The sequence below is a fragment of the Taeniopygia guttata genome, chromosome Z (genome assembly GCF_048771995.1).
Source record: "Taeniopygia guttata chromosome Z, bTaeGut7.mat, whole genome shotgun sequence".
Lineage (NCBI taxonomy): Eukaryota > Metazoa > Chordata > Aves > Passeriformes > Estrildidae > Taeniopygia > Taeniopygia guttata.
The window spans coordinates 53,336,548-53,353,237 of NC_133063.1; the positions used below are offsets into that span (position 1 = coordinate 53,336,548).

At 43.6% G+C, this 16,690-nt stretch overlaps 1 protein-coding gene across 2 annotated transcripts; it reads left to right on the forward strand.

Annotated features, from left to right (window-relative positions):
* The first annotated feature begins 2,985 nt into the window (after positions 1 to 2,985).
* Positions 2,986 to 16,433, forward strand: ISL1 (ISL LIM homeobox 1). 2 transcript variants are annotated; one of them, XM_030258153.4, is made up of 7 exons: positions 2,986 to 3,240; positions 3,374 to 3,482; positions 4,352 to 4,541; positions 7,507 to 7,766; positions 9,816 to 10,099; positions 11,519 to 11,686; positions 13,955 to 16,433. In XM_030258153.4, exons 2-7 carry the CDS (start codon positions 3,455 to 3,457, stop codon positions 14,069 to 14,071), a joined length of 1,047 nt encoding a protein of 348 aa, XP_030114013.1. In that variant the 5' UTR covers positions 2,986 to 3,240; positions 3,374 to 3,454; the 3' UTR covers positions 14,072 to 16,433. The 2 variants fall into 2 exon arrangements, with proteins under 2 accessions (XP_030114013.1, XP_030114012.1); XM_030258152.4 differs by having other exon boundaries at positions 2,990 to 3,240; positions 9,813 to 10,099.
* The last annotated feature ends 257 nt before the right edge of the window (positions 16,434 to 16,690 follow it).

Genomic DNA, 16,690 nt, shown 5'->3' on the forward strand with positions numbered 1-16,690 from the left:
TCATTGAAACTGGCAGTTCCACTCATTATTCCACTCCCTTAAACCCGATTCTGTTGCCGGCTAAATATAGAGCTTCGCCTTACTGGTAACGCGAATCGAATACACAGTAAGCAAATCAGTAGCACGGGAGGGGGAAAAAAACCCCCTTGATCAAAGCCCTCCTTTTTCCCCAATCCTGGTTTGTGGGGCGGAGACAGGTTTCTCTCTTATTGCACATCATTTGCAAAGACCAAGCTTAAAATGCAGTCACCTCTCCCAGAAGTAGCAGTTAAACCAGAAGTTAGGTGGTGGGGGTTAATAGAATTACAATAAGATTGAATTATTTTCAATCAAGGGTGTAACGGTGAAAAATAAGATGTATTATTTCAAATCTGGGAGGAGCTGTACTTTAAGCAGGTCAATTTTAAAAATATATACAAACATCCAAACATTTAAAGAGGAAAAAAAATGCATAGAATGCAGTACGGGAAAACACCTTCTTTCTTCGAGTCTCATAAAATCCTGGAATTTTCTTTTTCTCAGTTATTGAGTGATTTTTTTTTTTTTTTTAATTACTCAGACGTTTTTCCAGCTCGCAACACGCGAGGTCACCCCGGGGGGAGGTGGTGGGGTGGGGGACGGCAGGAGGCCCCTGCGTGCCCCTCGGGGAGGGGTAGAGGATGACATTTGCAGCGCACCAGGAGGAGAGACACAAAAGGTCGGACACGCGCCCACCGCGCGGGGCCGCGGTCGCTCGCCCCGCGGCCAGCAGAGGTCGCCGCGCCGCCTGCGCGCCCGGCAGCGCGGAGAGGCCGGGTGGGCACTGCGCCGCTCCCGCGGAGGGACCCGCGCCGCCCGCCCCGCGCCGCGCACCGCACACAGAGCAGAAACCGGACTCCCCCGGCCCGGACGAGCGGCGCAGGGACGACACTGCAGCCGTGGATTTCAGTGAAATTGGCTATTGCTAACGGTTTGCCCCAAACTCGCGACAGGCTATCCGAAGCTGCCCGGCTCAGAAGTCTTTCAAACAGCTTTTTGCTTTACTCAGCTAACACAGAGAATTACAGCTACTATTCTGATTCCTAAATGCCTAAGTACTCATAGTTATACGTATACCAAATCTTTTTTATATATACACGCACATAAACACCCCCTACATATATATATCGCCAGTTTCTTGGGTGTGGAAGTGATCACCTAGAAGAGTTGCATTTCACACCGTTTATTTAAACGTCGAATATGTAAATTAACTATGCGCGCGTGTTTACAACCGTATCTTTACCTCCTGACACTATCTTGAGATCATTTCATGGTAGTTTAGTTATCTCCGCAAGTGGCAACACGGGGTCCCGCTTCTTGTTTGAAATAAACCTGGAGAGTATGTTTGCTCCCCCAGCTTGGGAAAAGAAAACATCTTGCAAAGTTAGAAATGCAAGATGGTCCGTTGATTAGTAGCTCTCTCAGCAGCAAATACGAGCTTCAGAACCATTTCTTGTCTGTTTCATTGCAATCAGACTTGCTCGTGGAAAATTACTCTGCATGAATATGGCTTTGCCTCTCTTAGATCCAAACTCGGCTGCCTTTTAAAAACATGGGACATTGAAAACAAGTATATTTTCCTGATGAACAGTGATTGGAGGGCACTTCTTCCCTACGTTGATGAGGGCGGTATAATAGTCCATACGGAACAGAAGACAAAAATGGGCTCTGAAGAAACCCAAAGAGAACGTTTAAATCCTGGTGGAGAGGGGGCTATCGGAAGAGGATGGGGCGGTCGCGCTTGGGTACAGTTCTGCACAGACTAAAGGACAGGCACCGAGTAGCTGAAGTGGAGCCTGCCCTTTGAAAAACACACACAAAGAAATCAGTGCCCAGGTCTTAAGACGCGTTTTGCCCAGTTTGAGGAACTTTCCGATAACTGCCTTCTGGAATCCGAGGGGCGCCGCGCGCCGCTGCGCAGACGAAGACGCGGACAGCGCACGGCACCTCTCCTGGCAACGACACTCGGGTGAGGACTCCCCACATCGCCTCCAGGGAGCAGCGCCGCAGGTCCGCTCCGACAGCAAGTCCAGGTCTTCTCCCCACCCCCATCCCCTTTTTTTTCTTTCTTTCTTTTTTTCCCTTCTATTTTTCCTCCTTTTTAATAATAAGAACTTTAAGGGGTTCTCTTTGTTGGGGAAAGGCAGAAGTTCTTGAGAGACAATTTAAGGTAAATATTTGTACCTTCTTCGATCTTGTGTTTAACAGAAATATTGAAGATTTTATCCGTGAATTTAAGAGAAAGGGGCTGGAGGAGAAAACTAAACAGTCCCATCTCGTGGCTGGGGTCGTGCTTAGCCAGTCCGCCTACCCTCCCTCTTCAGGGCATCTCCGCCTGGGCAAACTAGAGTGTGGCACCCGCCTGGGAAAGATAAACGCTCAAGAGGAAAACAGTTGGATTAACACCACCAGTAAAAAAATAACACTATATATATATATATATATATATATATATATATATACACACATATATACACACACACACACACACACACACACACACACACATATATATATATATATATATATATATATATATATATATACTCAAACACACACAAATATATGTATATGCATATATATATATATATGTCGTGCGTGTGTGTGTATAAATACATGTGTATGTAAATATCCATACGGAAATGGTACCTGTGGCGCAGCAAGCTCGGACGGGAGAAGGGGTATAGGAGCCCGAGCGGGGCCGGGTGGGAGAATGAAAGGTGTGACGGGAGATAAGAGACGGCGATGGAGGAGAGCGACAAGAGGAAAAGTATAAAGGGAAATACAAATAAGGAGCGAGGAAAAGTTGGCCGCGCGAACCCGAGCCGGGCGGCCGCGCCGCCAGACGCTGAAATATGATAATGGGGCAGCTGCGCCGCGCCGCCGCAGCCAATGGCCGCGCGCGGGCGTGACGTGCCCGCGCGTGACGTCGCGCCAATGGCGAGCGGGCTGAGTTGGAGCAGAGAAGTTTGAGTAAGAGATAAGGGCGAGGCGAGCGCCCGCGCCGCCAGCGCCCAGTCCGGCACCGCCGCGCCTCCGCACCGCACCGCGCCGCGCCGCGCGCCCCGCGCCGCTCCTGCGCCGCACCGCCACCGCTCCGCACCGCTCCCGCGCCGCGCCGCTACGCGTGGACGGACCCCGCCGCGCCCCCGGCGCCGCGCCCCGCGCCGCGCCTCACCGCGCGTCCCCTTCTCTCTCCGCAGCCCTGACAGTGTCTCCCACGTCGGTGGTGTTTTGTACCATTTTCTTTTTTTTTTTCCCCCTTTTTTTTCCGATTTTGATTTTTCTTTTTTTTTTTTTTTTGCCTCTGTTAATACTTTTTTTTTTTCATTTTTATTATTATTCTTGTTTTTAGCGACAGCTTTCAAACCTACTTTGGGGTCTTAATACGAAAACGTACATCATTTCACTGTGGACATTACACCCTCTTACAGATATGGGAGACATGGGAGACCCACCAAAAAGTAAGGCGGAATCTTTACCGTTGTTGGAATAAATGTGCTGTCTATTGTAATCGTCTCAGGCAGACGAACTGCTAAAGTGATGAACTTCCTTTGAATGGTAGAGAAGGTGCCTTTGTTACCATGCCTGCATGCTTGCTCTGTCGTAGCCTTATATGTTAACAGCCGGGGGTCCTACTCTCTTTTAAAGTTTGGGGAGCAGGCAGAATTTTGATGGGATCTTCAACCACGGAGCTTTAAATTTTTCTCGTGATAGACTGCGGTGAGGCTGACTATTCAGCACCTAGTCGGTCTAGGGGTATTACCATTAGACTTGCGAAAGAGAGCCAAGTGACAACCGTAATGATGCTTGTTCTTGCTAGAAGCCTGGACTCCCCTCTTCTGAGGGAAAGGGCTGAGTGGGAAGTGCACCCCACTATGCTTCATCGTTTCCAGTCAGAGCTCTTAAAATATGAAATGAAACACGCAGGTCCTCTCCTCTTAAGGCAGGGCGTTCAACCAAGCCAACAATAAAATAAAAATTAAACAACGTGGGAGTTTGGAGTTTTGATTCCATGAAAGGTTTTTGAAATGAGGACCTTTACCCCAAAGATTCATCACATTTTCATTTTAACATATGTTACGCCTCCTTTCTAAGAGAGGAAAGGTTTTGATGGCACACTACAATTACCATCCAAAAGTGTAATATTATTTAAAAAAAAAACTCAAAACCCCCAGCAAACTCCCCCCCCCCCAAATATACAAACAAACAAAAAGAGGCAGAAACCAAAAACGGTCCCGCAATACTCTTTATAAGGGAATGACATTAAAAGTGTGTTTATCTCTGTAGGAGAGTAAACGGTTAGTCAATCATCTATTTATTTTCATTTCAGAAAAACGTCTGATTTCCCTATGTGTTGGTTGCGGCAATCAAATTCACGATCAGTATATTCTGAGGGTTTCTCCGGATTTGGAATGGCATGCGGCGTGTTTGAAGTGTGCAGAGTGTAATCAGTATTTGGACGAGACCTGTACGTGCTTTGTTAGGGATGGCAAAACCTACTGTAAAAGAGATTATATCAGGTACGCCATTTATGTTGTTTAATTGTTCGGTGAGATTTTATTTTTCTTTTTAACCTCATAAATTTGATGGAGGAATTAAGAGGGAAAACTGTGAGGAAGTGGGTAAAAGATAATTGGTATGTTTTTTATGTGTTTTCCCATTAATAGACCTGCGAGGAAAAAAGTTAGTAGTGAAGTTTTTTATTTCTTCTTTTCAAATGCAAATATCTGTATTACTAGAATTATGTTCGGGACCATGTAGGACCTTTCAGAGGACTTTGGCAATGCATCCTGTGATTCTAACCAAGGGGAGAATGGTAGATAACGAAGAATATTTTCAATAATGTAGATACTATGAGCAATGCAGAACAGATCACTTTCTAAGACAACCTGAGAAATGCATCTCTGTGTTTCTGCAGACATAGTGACATTCAAAAGAAAGGCACTTCAAGCATGTATGCCGTAAACATAAACACACGGGTAGGAAAAAAAAAAAAAAGAAAAAGGAAAAGAAAACCCTACCTAAACTAGGCCTATCAAGAAAAAAAAAAAAAAAAAAAAAAAAAAAAAACCCCAAAACAAACCCGAGATTTCCTTCAGACTGTAGGATCCTTTTATAGAGACGTTAAAAACTATATCAAAATGTTTCTTAGCTAAAATAACTGACATTTAATCTTTTTTTAAATATTAACCCCTTTGGTGATATCTACTGCCTTTTCTTTCTTATCTTATCTGTACTGATGAATTAGACAGAGCAGATCAAATTGCCCATCATCTGTTCGCGAACAATTGGGTATATTTAGATAATGGAACCGCTTCCTTCCTCACATTAAAATCTGGTAACTGATAAAATGTGAGAGTTGCCAATGCTGACACTATAGAGAAACCAAAGCAGGAATTTCGAGTGTGTTTATTATTTGTGCTCCTGGGTCATGCTGATCCGTTTCAGTGTTGCCTACTGGGTTTGCCAAATCATAAGTTTGTATGACACTGAGGTATGAACAATATTCTTCTTTTTGCAGAAAAATTTGGAAGCAAATCACCTAGCCACCTAAGATATCTTCTGATTTCTGTCCAATTCTGAATTGAAATAAAACCCTCGAGTCTTTCCTTCTCTAGTGCACAATTTATAAGCAGACCATTCCTTCGAGCCATTGTGAAATTATTCTACAAGTTCTAAAATGGCGAAAACCGGAGGGTTTTTTGTTTTGTTTTGGTGGGTTTTTTTTAATTCTTTACTTTTAAAAGACTGCTGAAGCCGTTCTCTTAAATGTTGTCCTTTCTCTAAATTCAAATGAAAGGAAAACATTTGAATCGAAATGTGTTCACTTACCTCCCTACAGAGCTAAGCAGAAGAAATTTGAGCAGGAAAAAAAATTAGCTCTTTTAAATGAATACGGAATACATTTAGTTTGCTACAATTTAAAAAGGAAAAAATATATTATGTGCAAGACGGCTTTGAATTAGACCATGAGTCAATCTCTAAGTGTCAAACCTGTGGGCAACCACCACAACTTTTGTACCCATGAATGCACCTACTTTACGAGCACTCTGTTCTTTTGCTGTTCAGCCGTTTGCTTTTTGTTTTTTGGGGTTTTTTTTCTTTTTATTTTCTTTTTTTTTCTTCTCAAAACTGCAGTTCAGATATATGTAGCTCTGAATATAGGATTAGTACTCTGCTACAGCCATAAAAGTAAAAGATGCATACATCTCACATGCATAAATTACAGACTATATCTCTAAGGAAGTATACTGGAGAGGAAGTTGGTTGGGATAAACATTAGCTCAGTTTTAGGAACAGTTTTCACAGTTCATGTACCAGTACATTTTTTCAGTGCATGTACCCGTATATTTGTGGCAAAATATTAATTTTAATCATACCAAGGACTTCTGGCTAATAAGCACCCTGTAGGAGACGAGAGGGGTGTGCAGTTTCTCCCTGCATTTTCTTATGTTTATCTACTGGTGGGTGAACTGTCGTCCTCTCCTCCATGAGAGACGAGGAGCACGCCACCCACTCCAGAAACTCATAATTTGCTTTGTGGGGCTGTCAGCGAGAGGTTGCCCTCCCATTCCTACCGGAGCGCTCGAGCCCCGGCTCAAGATGGGAGCGTCAGGAGGAGGATAGACGGGGCAGAGACGCTGAAGTGGAGACAAGCTGCAGAGCCAGAGCACCGAAACTGCCTTTTTGTTGGGAGCGGGAGAGAGGAGTTACGCTACTATATATGTGAGCCTGAGGAGGCATGTATGTTATGCTTATATTGCTGTATTAAATTGATCTGGTGAGACGAGAGGAGTAGGGGAAGAGACCTTGCGCTGGCAGTTGCCCCTGCTGGGTCCCAGAGGCTAAGTTGATGGCAGTCCGTGCACACATCAAGCGGCAAAAGTCTTGAGTGGGCTCCGCGGGAAAAGTATCTGGATTTGGAGAAGCAGGCAGGTTTGTGTCTCGGATGGCAGCTTCGGCAGTCTCGCCTTTCCCTGGTGTGCCCGGGTAGTCCAGTTCAGACCCAGGCCAGGCTAAGTCAGGTGATGAGGCAAGGAGAGGGCAGGGATGGCCCCACTCCTGCAGCAGCCCGAGCGCTGGGGCAAGAGGGAGAGGCTGGATAGCCTCGAGAAGAAACGGGGTCTTTTTTTGTTTCTTCTTACACCTCTGCTTCCCAGCTCCTCTTTCACCGGTGTGTTTGTGTACTCCGCCTGTAAAACACGGGGATCAGGGCACCGACTGAGAGTGAATCCGGTTTATTCCTTTCCTCTTCTGGCTTCTGTATTTTCCATACTTTTTAAAGCAGTGGATTGCGTGTGGCGCTTCTACGCGGGGCCAGGGGCTGCCCACGAGTGGGAGTGAAAACCTCTTTCTTTTTCTCTTTCCTTTCTACCCCCCTTCCCCCCACCCCCCCCCCGCCCCTTCCCTGCCCTCCCCCTTCCCCCTCCCGTGCTCTCCCTGCTTCCCTCCCTTCTCCTTCTTTCTGGGCTGGGCCCTGCTCAGGTTATACGGCATCAAATGCGCCAAATGCAGCATCGGCTTCAGCAAGAATGACTTCGTGATGCGCGCCCGCGCCAAGGTGTACCACATCGAATGTTTTCGCTGCGTGGCCTGCAGCCGCCAGCTCATCCCCGGCGATGAATTCGCACTGCGGGAGGACGGCCTCTTCTGCCGGGCGGACCACGACGTGGTGGAGAGGGCCAGCCTGGGCGGCGGGGACCCTCTCAGCCCCCTACATCCCGCTCGGCCGCTGCAGATGGCAGGTACCGCCCGCACCCAGCGCCGCGGAAACCCGCGGGGTTTGGCGATGCCAGGTCCCACTCCGGGCGGCGGGGAGAGCCCCACGGTCTCAGCGGGTCCCGCACCTCCGTGGAGAGCCGGGCCTGAGCGTGCGCGCCCTCGGAGAGGCGACGGCGGAGGCGCGCCTCCTGTTCGGGGCTGCTGCTGGTCCAGCTGCCGCGAGAAACGCCCGCGTTCGCGGGACGCGTGAGGCGGAACACCTGCGGAGGGGCCGCGCCCCCACCGCCAGCCTGCCCTCCTCCTGCCCCCACCACGCACCGAGTGCGGGATTCCTCCATCACCCTCCCCGAGCCCGGGGCAGCCTGAGCCGGAGAGGGACGAGCCGCTGCGGAGAGCAGGTCTGTTTTCAGACCCCTTCGCTGCCTCAGGAGCGAGGGGAGAAGCTGTTCTGAGCGCTGGAGGAAGTAGGGTCTGAAAGGAGATAGACTTCATAACTACAGGCTGGCGCTTAGTCTGTAATTTAAAACTGTCAACAAGCTAATCTTCGGTAATTGCCTTTTAAAGTGACTCTTGCCTTCTTGAAACGTTTCATGTAATTTGATGAGAATTCATCTCAAAACTCAGCCTTGTAACTTCAGAGTCGCCCCACCTTACAACTTCATTCACACTTCCAGTTCTCGACGGGTACGTCAGACACTCAGAGACCCTTAGCTTTAGGAAGGGATACTTCTCTGAGGCTAACTAGGCTGGACAATACAAGGTTGACCAGCCTTTTTGCTACGCAAGTAACTGTAACTCGGAAAGTTATTTGTAAATACAACTATCCTAAAACGGGTTAATTTTCGTCTTCTGAGCTGCTTTGAGGTGACATATCTATATATAGGGAGAAATAATCCCGTAACTGGTCAGGGCAGAATTCTAGAGAGACTGTGATCCCTATATCGTGTTTGTGCCATGTCTCCAAAAGGCTTAGTGTGTCGGCAGCTACAATACTGATAAGATTTGAAGCCTTCGAATTGTCGTCATCGCATTTGCTGATGTATTGTTACAATTAGAAAAGTCGGAACCCGACTGTATGAAAGCAAGCACTTCTAATTGTTAGCTAAACAGTTTTAGAAAAAAAAAAAATTCCCCGATTTTATTTTTCCCTCGACTGGGTCAGGTTACATATAATAGCTACAGCTACACAACACACAGAAGAATAGCAGGACCACAGGAAAACTTTGAGCTCTTGATGTGATGCCATCCGTAGTTTTGCGTTTCTTGTCAGTTTCTATGAGTTGGTGGGCTTATTCTCCTCTTAAAAGCACTAGATAGATATTTTTTAATTATTCATCCAAAGTATAAGCAAATGCACCTACCACCTCCACATTTTAAGATAAATCCCATCTCCCGTGCTTTGAGATATGGAGCTCTCACAGTGTTGGTTTTTTTTGTTTGGGGTTTTTTTTTTTTTTGTTTTTGTTGGTTTTTTTTTTGTTTTTTCCTCCATTGGCATGGTGCAGAGGATTTGGCTTGTTTTGCTCTGGTTTGGAAGTGTCAAGCTGCCGGGAGTTGTTGCACGTTATCACAGCTTCTGGCTGAAATGAGCTAGATTCACTGTACAAGAAGCAGACCGAATTATGATTTATTTAAGAAGTATTCTTTAACTAATTTTCGGGCCAAAATTCTGTTTTGGTGATTTGTCGGGAAATAAATACATAAAAACTTCCTGTTCCTTTCCTAGCTCACATACACCTCAGCTAATTTGCCCTCCCCTGTCAAGTTTCATACAGGTTCAAGCTTCTGTCATTAGGGGTTTTAGGGGGTGGTTTGTTTTTGCAAATTAATTGTCTGTGGAGTCAGAAATGTCACTCACTCCACCAGTGCATAAAGCAGAGGAGGCTGCAGCAGCTCCGATAGATCTGAGTGCTTGAATGGCCTCTGAAAGAGGGTTCATCACCAGCCCCCCCCCCCCCCCCCCCCGTCTGCCACCTTCCCCTGTCCCACCAGTTTAGATTCATAGTCTCTGCAGACTCCCTGCTTCCTACTCATGGGGATCCTGTTCCTCCCTTCCCCTTCCCTTACAGCAGAACCTATCTCTGCCAGACAGCCAGCTCTGCGGCCCCACGTCCACAAGCAGCCCGAGAAGACAACCCGAGTCCGGACTGTTCTTAATGAGAAACAGCTTCACACCTTGAGGACCTGCTACGCTGCCAATCCCAGACCTGACGCCCTCATGAAAGAGCAACTGGTAGAAATGACTGGCCTCAGCCCGAGGGTCATCAGGGTTTGGTTTCAAAACAAGCGATGCAAGGACAAAAAAAGGAGCATTATGATGAAGCAACTTCAGCAGCAGCAACCCAATGACAAAACTGTAAGTGGCTTCAGCCTCTGTCCGTGTCTGCCTTAATTCCCAACGAGAAAAACTCGGTATATATCCGGCCCGGATAGCTGCAGGGCTCGGTTTAATGGTGTTAATTGTTTGCGATCTCCTTGAAAACAAAGAAAACGATATTGCTTAACCAATACCCGTTAGTTTCTTCTGTCACCGCTATCGAAACAGACCAAGCGAGGAGCCGATCTGGGCTGCTTAAGTGTACTTAGAATTTGTGGGGCTAAGAATACGCAGTAGCTTAGACTAACTTCTCTGCAACATAAATGAGACCTGCAGAGCTTATGGGATGTAACAAACCCAGTCTCGTCTAATATTTATACTGCAAATGCAAAGGGCTCCTTAAGGAGAAAACTACACCTATGACCTCTTCAGTGTTTTTAAACAGGAGTAAATCCAGAAGTAAAAATTGTTAAAAATAAAAAGTAAAAATGAAATAAGAGGTGTTTTTCTTAGCACTTTATATATTACAAAGGGTGTGTATTTGTCAGTACACTTACTGCAGAAAAAGACAAATGCAATGCAAATTTTTCGGAATTACCATAGTGTTTACAGATTAATTTATATATAGTTATATCTATGTAGAACTCTTCTGCAGATATATGCATGGTTGCTGTAAACAACAGGCATGCACTGGGTTCAGCTGGACAAGTTTTCTGTTTCCATTTTAAGCCAAATTTGGGGGTTTTTTTATTGTTGTTGTTAGTTCACTTGAAGAAGAGTCTGTTACTCTCCGTGTGTCCAATGACTAACCAGAGAAAGACTATTAATTCATAAGGCTGCCTAATTAAGTGGAATTTAAGGAGTTTCATTTTACCGTGTTGGAATGCAATAAAACACGGTGTTATTAACTCGCCTGAACAATCTATTCGTCGAGGCTTGGAGTTATGTTGTACACTGTGCCTGCACCACAGGGCATCCTGAGAGGGCTGGGCGCTTTTTTTTTTTTTTTTTTTTTTTTTTTTTTTTTTGAAAGAGCGCGCTAATGACGTACGCCAGGTTTGCTGAGCACTGGATATACGATCCAGTTAAGGTCACGCAAAACAAAACCAGACTGGACGAGCACTATAGAGTGGAGCGGGATTAACCGTTTCTGGTTCTGAGACGTCCATTGGCAGTCGAGATATAGAGTGCTCATGTTCGAAGGAGCTTGGGGCGGAGGGGATATGCCTTGAGACGAATAGGAGGATTAAAGGGAAAGAAAGTAAACTTCCACCGTGATAAATGCAGCGAGTAGAAACAGGCTGACCTAGAGTAGAATAGAGTAAGACATTCACAGCAGATTAACAAAGCAAATACAAGCGACCGTATAGATAAGATAGAAAGCAGTTTATTGACTCAGCGTTTATACACAATAAAGCTAACCAAGCTCATTAACATCTTTTGCTGGGCTGTTTACAGAATATCCAAGGGATGACAGGAACTCCAATGGTGGCTGCAAGTCCGGAGAGACATGACGGCGGTTTGCAGGCGAACCCCGTGGAGGTGCAAAGTTACCAGCCTCCCTGGAAAGTACTGAGTGACTTCGCATTGCAGAGTGACATAGACCAACCTGCTTTTCAGCAACTAGTAAGTGTCGGTTCCCAGCCCGAGCCAGCCGGTACCCGGGTCAGAGCAATGGGCGATTCACTCCAGGTGTCAGATGCTCTTAGAGATTCAAGCAATCCAGATTAGCTGGGTTTTCCAGAAATTGCAAGGCGTGCACAACTGCATCTGTAAAAGCAGAGAACTGAATTGATTTCCAGAGGTTGGTGCAAAGTCGATCTTAGTGTACAGCAGAGTTATTTCTTATTTGATTGTGAGTTTGGATAAGGCCTGACTCAAGTCTGATAATAGCTTCCACACTCCTGAAAAGTGAAAGCACTTCACCAAACCATTCTTTATATATCGCTTACTTGTACTTATATTTGTGAAAGCAGTTTCTAGAATTCACCGGTCCCCACTTCAGGCTGATTTTGCCTTTATGTTGTCGGTTGAATTTTGAATACATGATTACAGTGTCAGCCAGGACCTTTGTTTTGTCAGACAAATATGATTTCTTAATTAAAATTTCAAAGTCTTAAGCATGTACTGCTAGATATAATTTTATGTATCTATATATACACAAAAATCTATACACATATATAGATTACAGTAAGTGTTGTTCTTTGGAAAGGAAATTGCTAGTACATATTTAGGCGAAAAATTCAAGCAATATAATAAACTACCTTAAACCAAAACAAAATAGGCCTTTTAGAAGAAATCCTGTCCTTAACTCACTTTCTTATGCCTATCTCACTTGGTGGCCCATATGGGACCATATTGGCAACAACACTTAGACACAACAAGGTAAATTAAGGAGAGAAGTTCGGTCTCAAGTCACTTTCCTGGCCTAAATCTGTTAAAACCCGATAGTTGAAATAGTAAATTGTGTATAGTATTTCAGGGATTCAGAAAAACAGTTAAGAAAAATTAACATGTAAACTGTTTTTTTATATGTTGGGGTTTTTTCTCCTTTTTTATTTCTTTTTTTTTTTTTTTTTCCACCAAGTGATGGAAGACAAAGTTTTATAGTTAAATTTAGCATTGTGTTCAGACTTTTTTGGTTTAGTATTACACTCTCCTGCAGAAGCCCTTTTCTTTTGCCTAACAGCAGTCAGCAGTGTGTTCCCCTCGCTGGCACACTATGCTTGCTCAGGAATCTGTAGCACAGCAGCAGGGCTATTTGCATCCTCTTACATCTAAAGCAACCACTGCTTTTCCTGCTTTAATCAAGCTGTCCATCAGATGGGAGAAAAAATTTTCTCTTTTGCTTGCTTTACTTCTTGTGCCTTAACAACATACAAGACTTTAAAAATCCTTGATGCAGTGAGGTTTTGCATTAAATAATTCAAAAAAAAAGGGAAAAAAAGGCAGGAGAGAAGATGTATAGTCCAAATACACGTACAGGTAAATATACACATACCTAGGTAAATAGACCATTAGGTTGGCAAATTAATATTGATATACATTCAAAATATATGATAATGAAAAGAGTAAAATTAAAGAATAGTGGAAGGAACAGACTGTTCACTGGCTGTTCAAGACACGGCTCTAATCTGGAAAGGACCTTAATCACAGAATTGGCCAGCTAAATAGGTGCCAAATAAATGCTTCTGGATTAACAAAGCTCCACCCTTAAGTCATGCTTTTTCCCAGCACTACTCCTAAACTAACGGGAGCAGGGGGGCACATTAAGATGGAATAGTGTGACCTTTTTTATCAAACAGACTCTCATTAAGAAGAGATAGCACCAGCCTCGAATCAGGAATGAAAGTGGATGGCTGGTTTCAAATGCCTTCTGCTCCTGGATGCTCCTTCCAGGTTTATTTTGGTATGTGCACAAAAGGTGAAAAAAGTAATCTTTCAGTTTCATGTCAAGAAAACACATGCACTCCTAAATAATTTACTAGAACATCCTATTGGGATTGCCACTCTTGCAAGACAGGGAAGAAGGCCTCATTAGTAAGTTTGTTTGTTTATTTGCTTGATTTTTTCAGTCTTCTTTTTTCCATTTTTTAATCTACTTTTTCTCGGTGATTTGGCTGAAGGCCTGAAGAAGGTTCCTGTGAAGTCAATGGGGAACCTAAACAGAGCAACCAGCAGTGACACAGCCTCCTGTGGATGTATCAGGCCTATTGGCTGCATGCCTTGTATATTTATTTTTGTATTCTTCTTTGCCTGCTACTTTTCTTTGAGTTTTACAGTTGTAGCAACATTTCTTTTTCTTATTTTTCTTCTTTTTTTTTCTCTCTCTTTTTTTTCTTTTTTTTTTCTTTTTTTTTTTTTTTTTTTTTTTTCTTTTTTCCTTTTTGGCAGGTTAATTTTTCAGAAGGAGGACCTGGTTCCAATTCTACTGGAAGTGAAGTAGCATCAATGTCCTCTCAGCTGCCAGATACACCCAACAGCATGGTAGCCAGTCCTATTGAGGCATGAGGAACATTCATCCAAATATCTGTTGTTGTTGTTTCTGCCCTTACCCTCACCCCTGTTGAAGAGAGTGGGAAAATGAACGTGTTGGGACTTCGAAATTTAGGGGGAAAGAATACTTAACAACCCTGTAACGAACCTAGCAAGGAACTGCTCCATGAGATGAACGGAGTCATATTTGAAAAGACAAGGTAATATGGTAGCAACACTGTGAAGACAATCATGGGATCTTACTAGAAAAAAAATACTAAAAAGAACCACAAACCCCACGCTTTTCAATGATCAGAGGAGTATCGAAAAGACGTTTTCCAAATATAAAGGATTTGTACTCGTGGATCTCAAAAAAAAAAAAAAAATCTTTTCATTTGACTGCACATCTTAGGGAGAAACCAAGGTAGAGGGACTTTCTATCCGGTCCCTCCCATTCCGAATGGTGCTGTTTCTATACTGGGGATAGCCTTGCCAAAAGAAGCTCCAGTAGGTTTTCCATCATCAGGAAAGAGACGATTCAGCCCTGCATTGTTGAAAGATTCCTTGCAGGAAGGTGGAGCTGTATTGGTTTGCAATGTTGTTTTTAGTTGACTCATAACAAGGGGTTTTTCCTGGGTCTCTTCTAGCATGCCTGTAGCAGGGTTTTGATTTTGTTTGGTTGAGATCCACCCCCTATTAAGTGTGATGCGATTAAAAATAGGTTTTTGAATTAATCTTTAAAGACGAATTTATAAAAACATTGCAACAAGGTATACCTCTATTTTGCCACAAAGCGTCTCGGGATTGTGTTTGAAATGTGTCCGCCCAACAACCTTCCCCTCCCCCAGAGATGTGTATAGTCATTGGTTATAACGACTGTTTTTCTCTCTTTCCTTTCTCTTTATCTCTCACTCTCTAGAAAAAAAAAAAAAAAAAGGAAAAAAACTAAAAAAAAAAGGACAACTAAAAAGAAAAAAAAATCACTCCTTTTGTTTGCTCTTGCATTGCAAAATTATAAAGTAATTTATTATTTATTATCGAAAGACTTGCCACTTTTCATGTCAGTTGACTATTTTTTTTCTGTTTGCCGAAGAAAAAAAAGAAAAAAAAGGAAAAAAAAAAGAAAAGGTTGTACCGTGGTCTTTGAATTATATGTCTAATTCTATGTGTTTTGTCCTTTTTCTTTCCTTAAATATGATGTGAAATAAAAGCGCCATATGTAGAATTATTATATCTTCAGGACTATTTCACTAGATAAGCGTTTGGAATAGAAAATAATAATAATAATAATAATAATAATAATATTAACGTTAAATAATGAACAAAGTTCCCTCTTTTAAATATTTACAGGTTAGCAGCTAAAATACCTGAAATAAAATATTGCATGCAAAGGCGGTCGTTAGTGAATAAAAGGAGTGTGATATTTTATTGCAAGTATTAACGACCAGCTTGTAAATTTCCGTTTCAACAACTGTATCAGGGCTAGTTGGATGCCTTAGCTTTCAATCGATAACGTTAAAAAGTCTCTTGTTCCCCCACCCCATCCTTTGCCCTTAAAAGTGATATTACTCTAGGCATGATCAGACATAACGTTAAGACATCTAAAGAACTGAGAGCTCAGGCTTTTTGCTGAGTTCTGCTATTTTTAAAAATAATAAAAATAAAGTGCTGTATACCAAAGCCTCGTTGTTGAGATTGTTGAAGTGACCTGTATTTTAAGTATAAGCTCCTGATAAAAGGGACGCTTTTTGCTTAACAAGTCAAGTATGACCATTATTTATCAATGTCTGCTGTCAAAACAATTGAATAATGCTGCAGGAGGAATAGTTGTGGGGATATTTCTGTCGGGGATATTGCTGTGAAATTGCACGAATATGTTCCTTATTTTCTGTCGACTTCCCTCTCTTCACTCCCTCTTTTCTTCCTTTTTTAATTTGCGGGGGAGAGGGTGGTGAAAGCTAGAAATGTGGGCGATTTCTTGGGGAAAAGTAGAAAGAAGTAAATTTTAAAAAAATGGGAAAGGGTTGTTTTTGCTCCAATCCAAGTGCTCCCTAGTGCTCCCGGGCAGCACAAGACAAAGGTTCACTTTAAAACACCCTTAAGGACTGGAATATACAGTCTGACAAAGACAAGTCGGTTTGCATGTCAGTTACTCCAAACCCCAATGTTTTCTTAACATAACCTTCTTTTCCCTCCCTCCTCACCATCTCAGCCCACTCTGAGCAAGCTCAGCTCTAGACAAACCATTTCGACAGTACAGAGAACATTAAAAATGTTAAAATCTAATACAAGGATTTCAATCATCCTGATTAGAAACTGGATTCATTTTGTATGCTCAAGTGTAATACATTTTTGAGTACTTGATAAATATTTAAATAAATATGAAATCTACCTTAAACTGTGTGACCAGTAACCCTTGTGTCTTCATACAGGATCAGAGGAATGGTACGGCGCTTCGGGGGGCGGGAGGGAGAAGGGGTATCATTTCTGTCCGGTGGTCTGACGTGTGAGTTGTTGAAGTCGCACTTGGGTGAGTTTGGAGATGGAGTCTCCGACTCGGGAGGGTCTGTAACTGGCGCTGGAAACCTGTAAGGGCAGGGCAGCCTGGGGCCCTTTGCGTTCACCTCTTCCGCCGGGACGCTAACGCGTAGGTGG

Excerpts from the sequence above, each read along its gene's own strand:
- ISL1 (XM_030258152.4), top strand. The coding sequence starts at position 3,455 with ATGGGAGACATGGGAGACCCACCAAAAA. Across the intron at positions 3,483-4,351 it reads CATGGGAGACCCACCAAAAA|AAAAACGTCTGATTTCCCTA; the intron begins GTAAGGCGGAAT and ends TTTTCATTTCAG. Across the intron at positions 10,100-11,518 it reads AGCAACCCAATGACAAAACT|AATATCCAAGGGATGACAGG; the intron begins GTAAGTGGCTTC and ends GGCTGTTTACAG.